Here is an 11,476-nt window from a genome sequence, read left to right as displayed (position 1 = left end):
AGCCAGAAATTCAGCTTGGGTGAACCCGAAATAAAACAAACTTATTTTATTATTAAAATAATATAAAAATATGAATAGAGACGTGTCTACAGTACAGTAAACAGGTGGCGGTATGTGCCTATGTTGCGGGATACGCCAGAATTCCAAAGAAGAAGAAGACGACTTAGGGCTGGACATTTTTTCTGAGACCTGGCAACCCTGGTTCCACCACTCCCACCGCCATTCATTTCTGTTTTCTCGCTGTAGCAGCTGGAGATAAACAATGTCTGTGCCGAAAAAACATTACAAATGTTCTGTCATTGGATGTACAAACGAACATAAAAGTCTCCATAGACTCCGGGAATCTGAACAACTGAGGAGGCAGTGGATAAATTTCATTTATGAAGGAAATGTGCCAAAGAACCTCGTTAAAGTGTTGTATATTTGCGCAAATCATTTTTCTCCGGACTGCTTCACCAACGAGGGTCAGTACAACGCTGGATTTGCCAAAAAGTTGTTTCTGAAGGATGGGTCAATACCAACGATTCGTCAAACGTCAGATCCAAAACAAGTAACGATGGCACTTTGTATTTTGTGAATGTTTTAAGAATGTTTTCCTTTTCTGAATGAGTTGTTAGAATTCTGTACGGCTACAGAGCTGCCAACTTTTGAAAAAAACTTAGAGTGAGATTTGGTAGGGCTAACCAAAATTTTGCCGCGAACAAAGCAAAAATTGCAACAAAAAATAAAATAAATAATAATATTATAATAATAGCTATATATATATATATATGTATATAATAGCTATATACACACACACATCACAGAAAACACTCTCTCTGCATCAGCATTTGAATGGGGTAGTATTGGCTTTTGTTGTTGATTTCTTTTTTGCCTTTGATAGATAAGGTTGATAATTAATTATTTCTATCAAGACAAAATGCATCTATATGACGCTTTGTATACAGTATATCCTATAGACACACACACACACACACACACACACACACACACACACACACACACACACACACACACACACACACACACACACACACACATAATTTTAAAGCACTATGTAGAGGCATGGTTTTGTCTAAATAGAACAAATTGATTATACATCAACCTACAGCATACTTTTACAGGGAAGAAAAAGGAAAATAACTGTCCTGTCGCTCTTCTGTCTATTCTGTGGTTCTTTTTTTGCTGTGGCTGATCTAAAAAAACAGTGTTGTAGTAAAAACTACTTTGAGTAGTTAAGTTATATTCAAGCTACCCTTTTGAAAATAGCTACACTACAAGTTACTATCAAAAAGTAGCTGGCTACATTGAAACCATGTTTCTTTTTCTTCTTCTTTTTTACAATGAGATTGTATACAAATAACTGAATAATTTTTCATGAAGAATGTTGTAAAATTTGGGGTTTCAAGCTTCATAATGCAATAATTATGATTTCAAAGAGTAAAGGCATTCAGGGTTATTGGGACACTTTTCCCCAGTCATTTCAATGGAAAAAACTGTCAGAATCATTACACACAATACTCAAATATAGCCTATATCTCAAACTGGCTGCCCAAGTGCAAAATGGCTACAAATTTAACATCAGTGCAAGAACAAAATGTATGCAAATCAACTTTGCGATACTGTTTGCGAACGTTCGTTGGAACTATGGTTTCGGGAAACACGACTCGTTTAACTATGCTTATAATGACGGAACTTGTGACCATAGTTAGCGAACGACGCTTTCGGGAAACGCACCCCTGAACGTCACAGCTCCACTTCGCTCATTACAGGCTCGTTCTCGTCAGAACCCAAAACGGAATGTAGCTTTAGGTCGCGCAACACCGTATTTATTTGCCCATTTATCTTGAACCTCACCGAAAGCATGATCGGCTCAACATGTAGATATAGATATATAGATAAACTCATCTTTCAGGCATTTGACAGACCGGGTTGGCACTTCAGCGTGAGAAATCGGGGGTGTGGCGTGTGAGCGTGTGAAACCAATCAAATGCGTGTGTCTCACGGCCAATGCGTGAGAGTTGGCAGCTCTGCGGCTAATAGGCTAAAGTCCTACCTTGCTGCAGTGTCATTACGCAGATTTATTAGGCTATTATGCCCTGTCAGGTGATGAACTTTTAAGGCCATTTCATACTCCGCAGACGTTTGTAAATTATAACCGTAATTAAACAAAATGATACGTGTAAGTTATATCTTTATAGTTAAAAGAATGGAAGTTGAAAATTCAACAGTTAGCATGAAATAAAGTATCCCGAATCAGTGAATAATAAAGTAACCATTAAAAATGTGCACTCGTTCAAAAAACAAAATCGAAAAACAAAACCGAACAAAAGCCATTAAAGGCACAATATGTCAGATTTTTGGATTAAGAAAATATATCCAAATATCTAAAAACCACTAGAACAACGTTATATTTAGCTGACTTGTGTACATTATCCCAAATTTTGCAAGAATGTTTACATCCAGAGAAATAAACAATTTTAACCAGGACACGGACCTTGTCCGTGCGTCGCCTATCAATGACATCATACCCGCATCACCCACGATTTCTAACTAAACGTTTATTGAATTGCTGTAAACTATATAGGAAGCCCTTACTTGCACATGGATATTAAAGGTTAACTACAGAGCCCAAACTATTAGCCTAAATTCAGTTGCTATTTATTTTTAGGTATAATAATCACTCAAATAACATAGTACGCAAACATGTAAACTTCACATGAGGCAGTTTTTGCAATAACTTCTAAATCTAATTATAAAATAGTTTTTTCTCCAAGTGATTGTTGAAATATAATCATTGATACAGTGTCATTTTCATGACAGGTTTTTTAAAAAAAAAATACATTAATTAATCAAGACATCACTTACAGGTTAAGTAGAATATAATGAATAGGCTAATATAGTGCATATATTTAGCAAAATATTTGATTTCTCTAGTGAATAAAATTCTGTGGACACTGCGGCAGTGCGGCGGCAGTGGCTCGGTGGTCCATGTAGGTTGTCTACAAATCGGAAGGTTGGTGGTTCGATCCCCGGTTCCACCTGACCAAGTGTCGAGGTGTCCATGAGCAAGACACCTAACCCCAGTTGCTCCCGACGAGCTGGATGGCGCTTTGCATGGCTGACACCGCCGTCGGTGTATGAATGAGTGTGTGAATGGGTGAATGTGAGGCAAAAATGTAAAGCGCTTTGGATGGCCGTAGGTCTGTTAAAAGCGCTATATAAATGCAGTCCATTTACCATTTACCATTTACACTGAATGACCGCCTGAGGTAAATGTGATGCTACATGACATTGTTTAGTTTACAAGCAGTTATATTGAGGTCTTTCGCCATTGAAACACTGATTGTGATGATCGATCGCGTTCACAGATGATCGCGCTCATGCGTTGTGCGGCCGCTTGAACGGTGATCAGTAACGCCACATAAAAGAGCGTCAAAACGGCATTTATCGTTTGAATTTCGTGATAACATTTACTGAATACTTAATATGTTCGTGTGGGAACTAGGATTGAAGTGTGTTCCGCACTTAACACAAGCCGACTGTTAACTGTTAAAGACTGCGTTCAGAAACCGTTTGGTACACGCGTGCACCGAATCGAAGGCCCTGTACCGAAACGGTTCGGTACGAATACGTGTACCGTTACACCCCTACCTTTTAAAGGAAAAACCATCAGGTGTAGAATAGTCAAATCCTGATAATGGCAAAATGACAGTTTTGTCTATTGACTTTATATCCAGAGAAAGTGCTTTATAATTGTAACATGCTCTTTAAATTATGGGGTTGGTAAGAAATAAAAGAATATCATCTGCAAACTAGGGCTGCATGGTCCGAATACCATTTTTTTTGAGCTTCAAAGCTTCGGTAGTAATCAACACCGAATATTCGGAGGAAGGGGGCTGAACATAATTCTTCTCTCTAATAAAGGCTCGAATCTCGAGAAGTGGCGCGCCTCACACGGACAGGGCTTATATGCCCCGCGAACGGACACTGCACTAGTGATACAAAATACAAAGGTTTGTTACGTCCCAGTAACAAGCTCCTATATTTCGCAGTAGATTCATTTATATTGATAATAATAGGCTTTCTTCGATAGTCAGTGTTACCGGTGTATAGGCATAACATGGTTACATCACTTGCCCAACGCGGCACCACCCCCACCATCTTTTTATTTATTTTTCTAGTAGGCTAATAAAATAATTTTGTTCAGTTAGAGAGCAAACGCTACAAATAAATACGGAACATGTCTGCCCAATAGAGCGTAAGCTGAATGAGAGTCGCAGCACAGACCAGCAGCAGGTTTCAGTTTTCATTCATCACGAGAGTGAGAAGCTGAATGACAAGATGATCGTGGAAGATTTGGTTTCAGAGCTAAATGTAAAAGCGCCTATTTAAGTTAGTCATTGTACTGTTTTGTTTTTGTGTTTTTCATTAAGAATAATAGGCAAATGAACCCACCATTCAAGCAACCCGCCCCCGAACTGGCACTAATTCTAAACCGAAAGTAACATGCACACGGCCGCACTGTCATTCCCTAACAGGTAAAAAGGCTAATACATTTTTATTCTATTATTATATTTTTTTATGTCAAACCAATGCCGTTTAACCCAAAATACAAGCTCAGGCATGCGCTTCTTCCGTATAAACTAATGCAGTTATGAGCCCTAGACAGAGAATACTCCATTGCAGGGAACGCTAAGAACAAATATGTTTATTAAAGGAACACTCCACTTTTTTTGAAAATAGGCTCATTTTACAAGTCCCCTAGAGTCAAATAGTTGAGTTTTACAGTTTTTGAATCCATTCAGCCGAGCTTTGTATCTGGCGGTAGCACTTTTAGCATAGCTTAGCATACATCATTGTTTCTGATCAGTCCATTAGCATCTCATTCAAAAAATTACCAAAGACACTTTCAATATTTTTCCTATTTAAAACTTGACTCTTCTACAGTTACATCGTGTGCTAAGACCAACTGAAAATGAAAAGTTGCGATTTTCTACACCTATATGGCTAGGAACTACTTTCTCATTCCTGCCTAATAGTCGCGGATCTTCACGGCAGTACCATGGCTGCAGCAGCGCAATGATATTACGCAGCGCCTGAAAGTAGCCCCCAGCTAGATAACTTTCAATGTGACCGGCACTAAGTTCGTGTAGTTGCAGAGAAAGTTTCAGGCTTGCAGCCGACAAATTGTGTTGTGGATTTACCTGTGTGATTAGCCATGGTTCTATGTGTTGTAAAGGGCTGTGATAGTTAGTCGAAGGTGTATACTACCACCATGTTTCACAGAATACCAACGAATCATTGCGCCGCTGCAGCCATGGTATGGCCGCGAAGATACGCAACTATTACGCAGGAATGAGAAAGTAGTTCCTAGCCATATAGGTGTAGAAAATCGCAACTTTTCATTTTCAGTTGGTCTTAGCACACAATGTAACTGTAGAAGAGTCAAGTTTTAAATAGGAAAAATATTGAAAGTGTCTTTGGTCATTTTTTGAATGAGATGCTAATGGACTGATTAGAATCAATGATGTATGCTAAGCTATGCTAAAAGTGCTACCGCCAGATACAAAGATCGGCTGAATGGATTCAAAAACGGTAAAACTCAACTATTTAACTCTAGGGGACTTGTAAAATGAGCCTATTTTCAAAAAAAGTGGAGTGTTCCTTTAAGTATAACGAGGTTGGGTTCCTATTCAATTGTCCGTCCTATTAAAAACGCCAGATTTTATAGTGTAAACATATTCAAGCACGAATGAGATCCGTTTAGAGGGGGATGCCAGGTGTGCGATAAAAAAAAAAAAGAATATTCGAATATCAAAATTGTAAATTTGTCCAGCCCTATGGCAAACAATGATATTTTATGCATTTCAGGGCCGGTTTCAAAGCCCTTTATATCAGGGTTGCATCTAATAGCCTCGGCTATAAATCAAACAAGAAAAGACAAAGATAAAATCACTCACTGCCTTTGAATGAATAATTTTAAATTAGGTTTAGTCTATATTTAATATATACAGCAGTGTTAATTTTCAATTTGATTACTTTATTTAATTTCTGTTGTAGGCTATTACTTATTTGAATACCTCTGTAAGTTCATCTCCCTGAAAAACCTAAAGCACTGTTTATTTAATCTGTATTTTTGATCTGTTGTATTTTCTGTCGGTTTTGTTTGTAATTAGTTTATTTGCTCTTATTTTATTGCGGACTGTTTACTTGCCTTCTGTAACTGTTTTGAGGACTTTTTACTTACATTGATTTAGTATTAGTTTTTACTGAAGTATCAACAATTGTGAAATTTCACTGACATTTAAAATTACTCACATCATGAAATAAGACGTTGATCATATATATTCAATATTGACCAAAATAATCGTGATTATGATTTTTGCCATTATCGACCAGCATTAATTCCAGTAGAATTTTTTTATGGGATTTATAATGTGATTGAATTCAATATATGCAGCTCCAAATTCATTTTTTTTCCAGCACTTCAAAAAGATATGACCATTCGATGCGATGAAGCCTTTTCGGCATCAAGAGAAACAGCTATGTGTTTTTCTTTAGCAGTATGAATGACATTGAAAAATCTCCTCAGATTGTTTGCTGATAGTCTCTCAATTACAAAACTAGTTTGGTCTGGGTTAATCAACAGAGAAAGATGGGTTTCTAATCTCTTGGGGCCAGTTGTTCAAATGTAATCTAATCGTATTTCAGCTATCGGATTGTATCAAATCTTGAAAATGGGTTGCAAAATTCGGATTCTAAAATCAGATTAGATCACAAAATCCCATCTTGGTTTTGATCTGGATCAAATCATTAGTTTGTTGTGTTCAAGTATTTTTTGTAAAATTGGGATACGTTAGATCCAAAGTATCAGGATTATACTGATCCCAGCAGAAGGGTGGATTTCAGGAACAAAAACTTAAAAGCGCCGCCGTTATACCGGCTGTTGTTCAATCTCTTCCGTTTCAGCTCAAACGCATATTTCATGCTTGACATGATGGTTTAGAGACGGTCATATTCTTTTTAGATAGGCTATTTCTTTCTCAGAATCATTGATATTAGTAATGCAGCAGTGCTATACTGTTCTCGTATTTTTTAACAGTAGACCTAGTTTATTTAAAGTTGTTTTTCGTTATGAGTTCGAAAACGCGCAGTGATGTCTGTAAACGCTTCGATCATGAATAATACAATTAAGTGCATGATGTGCAGAGTCAATCTGTCAAAGCATTATAATGAGAACACTATTTTAATAAAATGTTGTTTCTGTGTGAATTCGTTGTCCGTGTATCAGCGTTGTTAAGGGAAGAGCGCATTCAAAATGTTCCGTTTCAAACCATAGCCTGTAAAATCTAGCACGCTGAAGTTCACGTGCGCATTCACGTCCGTTTGTGTTGATTTATGTCGTTATAGGTTCATATTAATCTTCATATTAATATTGATATAGGGTGCGTTTGGTTGAGTTTATTAACCAGCTAGCAAGCTCTGCAGGGTGGTGTTATTTCACAGTTTCAGCTCAAAGGCAATGCTCAATATTACTGACTTGGTTATTTGAGACGGTCATTTTATAAAGATGTTTCTTTTTCAAAGACATTTATGCATCATAATCTAGCAGTTATTTTTTGTTTTAAATGTTCATGTTTTCATATACCTGTTTTCATGTCACGTTTGTATTTGTCAACAACCATTTTCATAACAGTTTTCATTATCTCAATGACGGACATGCCCCGCCCCCTGCACATGCCCCGCCCCCGAGTACTCGAGTACTCGTTTTTGAGACCTATCGATGATCGAAATGAGAAATTGACAAAAATGCCCATCCCTAGTCTCCACCTATAAGTCCCTGTCCTGGGATGGACTATTACATTACAAGGGGAGAATGGTCACTCAATAAACAAGGGAGATATTCAACATCCAGCAAACAAAGCTGGGTGGATATTGAAAACGAATCTATGCGAGTGGGTATAATGAGGATGTGAATAAAAAAAAGTAATCTCGATCATATATATATAAATCCAAATAAAACGTCTTCTCAAACAAAAACAAATGTAGGACTGGCCTTGATTTTGTCCATGGGGAATTGATTGGATGATTGTGGTTTGCCATTGGTCGATCTCATGTGAGTGACAGGTTGTCATCAGAGAAGAGATGTCACTGCAAGAGGGATGGGAAGTTATTCTGATTAAAGTTTACAAACAATTAAAAAAATTATGTGCACAAATAAATAATTTGATGATGTCGACTACGAAAATACGTCGACATGCGTGAAATGCGTCGATGCGTCACATTATTTACGTTCTAGATAGAACAGATCTAGAATAATGGCGGCTTCTGCTCCCGGGATAAAGCCAGACCGCGACTTTCAAAAGTGTGGGAGTCCTTTAAACAGAAGCAGAATAAAACTGTGCTTTGTTCGACCGGGTTCCCCTCTGTCCCAAACACATATGCATATATAACATGCTGTAGTTTACATGATTAAAGTAACATTAAAGTTAAGATATGCCTCTAGTTTTAATCATTTAAATGTGTCTTTGAAGTTTGGGCAAAAACTTCTGGCAGCTTTAGTCGTTGTTTATGCACATGTATATCTTCAAAATAGACGACTAGTTATACATTAACAGTCTGCTGAAAGCTCCTGTATGTGAACTTTTTGCAGATAAATACAAGTGCATTTTCGTTCACTATTGACACAAACCAATAAGTAAATCATACTCAACTATTATAGTAAACAACATTTCCTAATTAGGCCTACTCTGTATTCATTTTATGATGAATAGTATCATTAATTGCATAATGTTTAAAATGTGAGTAATTGTGCGTGCATTAGATGTGTAATCTGATGTTGGCGTCTCATGCCATGGCTGCTGTGTTGCTCGGAACTGCACCTAAGAATTTCACCCACTGTTTCACTTGTGTATATGGTTCTGTGACAATAAAGTAATTTGATTTTGATTTGATTTGATTTATTTTTGTATCCTGTGTCAGACACAGTGTCATTTAATTTAACATTTAATTTGTTGAATCATTGAATAAAGTTCAAGTAAAATTAATTGTATGAAGTAATTATCTGTACTGTATCACTTTATTTTCAGATCTGGTCCTACATACCTCATAGCAATCACTGCTCACACATTCATCCAAGCCATTGCCAACTGAAAGCTGTGGTAAAGATGGAGATTATTGAAGGGGACAATGATGATATCAAAAATTCAGAATCATGTGGAGTGAAAGATAAAGATACAGAGGAACAAAGAGGTTGGTGTCCATTCTTGACTCTTCATTAATTACTATTGAAACATTTTCTGACAGATTAACAGAATTGTAGACAGTTCTTAAAGATTCATAAAAACAAAAAAATAGCATAGGACAAATAGACATATTATTCAAAATCACATCTAAAAATATATTTTTTCATTTTAGACTTGAAAGTGCAAGAGGAAAGTGAAGAATTTAATAAAATGGAGAAGAAACATCAGATTCAGAACCTTCATGATGCCATAACTGGAGAAATAAAAGGACAAAAAAAAGTCAAAAAGTCTTTTACCTGCCCTCAATGTGGAAAGAACTTCTCGTGTAATTCAGTCTTAATTATTCACACAAGACGTCACACTGGTGAGAAGCCGTTCACATGCCCTCAGTGTGGAAAGAGTTTCATAACTAAAGGAAACCTTAGTGGTCACATGCAAATTCACAATGAAGAGAAGCCATTTACATGTGATCAGTGTGGAAAGAGTTTCAAATATAAATCAGCCATTCGGATTCACAAACGACGTCACACTGGTGAGAAGCCGTTCACATGCTCTCAGTGTGGCAAGAGTTTCTCACAGAAAGGAGCTTTTGAGAGCCACAGTACAATTCACACTGATGAGAGGCCGTTCACATGTGATCAGTGTGGAAAGAGTTTCAAATGGACAAAAAGTCTTCAAATTCATAAGCTCATTCACTCTGGAGAAAAGCCATTTAATTGTGATCAGTGTGATAAGAAGTTTTTTCAGGAATCAGATTTAAAGGGCCACAAAAGAGTTCACACAAAAGAGAAGCCTTACTTGTGTTGTGTTTGTGGTAAGACGTTTGCATGGCCGGGACGTTTTAAAGAGCATCAGAAAATACACACTGGTGTGAAAGAGTATTTGTGCTCTGATTGTGGTAAAGCTTTTACTACAGCCCCTCTGTTGAAAATGCACCAAAGGATCCACACTGGAGAAAAACCTTACAAGTGTTCATATTGTGAAAAGAGATTCAGTCAGTTAGGAGCCCTTCAAGGACATGGGAGAATTCACACTGGAGAGAAGCCGTATCAATGCCGTCACTGTGGCAAGAGATTCAGCCATTACAGAACTGCACAGATGCACAGTAAGGAGAAATGCCCAAAATTAAATGGAATGTCAGCACAATTATAAAGCTGATTTTATATTATTATTATTATGGAGGGGTGTTTTATGTAAATGTGGGTATTGACTGTCTTCAGAAAAGTGTCAATGGTGTTTTCTTCACACCTCTGTATAATCCTGAATAAAGTTTATAATAAAGTATTTCCATAACTGCTTTGTGTACAGAGGTAACTGCTCTCCATTTCTATAAAACATAAGCATCACCTACTGTTCGAGAGTGAGTTTTAATTCAGTCCATCTACTGTTTTGTTCAGTGCAATTACACCGATAAGGCATAACATTATGCCTAATATTGTGTTGGTCCCCCTTTTTTGCCAAAACAGCCCTGACCCGTCCAGTCACCTTTTTATATAGCGCTTTTTACAATGCCAATTGTTTCAAAGCAGTTTCACAGTATCGAGGAATGAGCTCCTTTAGACCCCTGAAGGTGTGCTGTGGTATCTGGCACCAAGATGTTAGCAGCAGATCTTTAAGTCCTGCAAGTTGTGAGGTGGGGCCTTCATGGATCGGACTTGTTTGGTCAGCACATCCCATAGATGCTCAATTGGATTGAGATCTGGGGAATTTGGAGTCAATACTTCAAACTCATTGTTGTGCTCCTCGAACCATTCCTGAACCATTTTTGCTTTGTGGAAGGGCGCATTATTCTGCTGAAAAGAGGCCACAGCCACCAGGGAATACCGTTTCCATGAAAGGGTGTGCGTGGTCTGCAACAATGCTTAGGTGGTACGTGTCAAAGTAACATCCACATGGATAGCAGGACCCAAGGTTTCCAAGCAGAACATTGCTCAAAGCATCACACTGCCTCCGTCGGCTTGCCTTCTTGCCATAGTGCGTCCTGTTGCCATGTGTTCCCCAGGTAAGCGACGCACATGCACCCGGCCATCTGCGTGATGTAAAAGAAAACATGATTCATCAGACCACGCCACCTTCTTCCATTGCTCAGTGGTCCAGTTCTGATGCTCACGTGCCCACTGTTGGCGCTTTCGGCGGTGGACAGGGGTCAGCATGGGCTGCCTCCTGGTTGTTGGTGCAAGACAGGCCAGTCTGAGTATTTCACAATCTGCTCAGTTACTGGGATTTTC

General features: G+C 38.0%; 1 protein-coding gene across 1 annotated transcript; it reads left to right on the top strand.

Annotated features, from left to right (window-relative positions):
* Nucleotides 1-371: 371 nt before the first annotated feature.
* LOC307127991 (uncharacterized protein) lies at nt 372-10,552 on the top strand. Its single transcript, XM_079819498.1, has 3 exons — nt 372-550; nt 9,093-9,255; nt 9,421-10,552. The coding sequence occupies exons 2-3, from the start codon at nt 9,171-9,173 to the stop codon at nt 10,398-10,400; spliced, it is 1,065 nt and encodes a 354-aa protein (XP_079675624.1). The 5' UTR covers nt 372-550; nt 9,093-9,170; the 3' UTR covers nt 10,401-10,552.
* Nucleotides 10,553-11,476: the final 924 nt, after the last annotated feature.

The sequence above is a fragment of the Gobio gobio genome (genome assembly GCF_949357685.1).
Source record: "Gobio gobio genome assembly, chromosome: 6".
NCBI classification, from domain to species: Eukaryota; Metazoa; Chordata; class Actinopteri; order Cypriniformes; family Gobionidae; genus Gobio; species Gobio gobio.
This window is presented reverse-complemented; position numbering and strand designations above follow the sequence as displayed.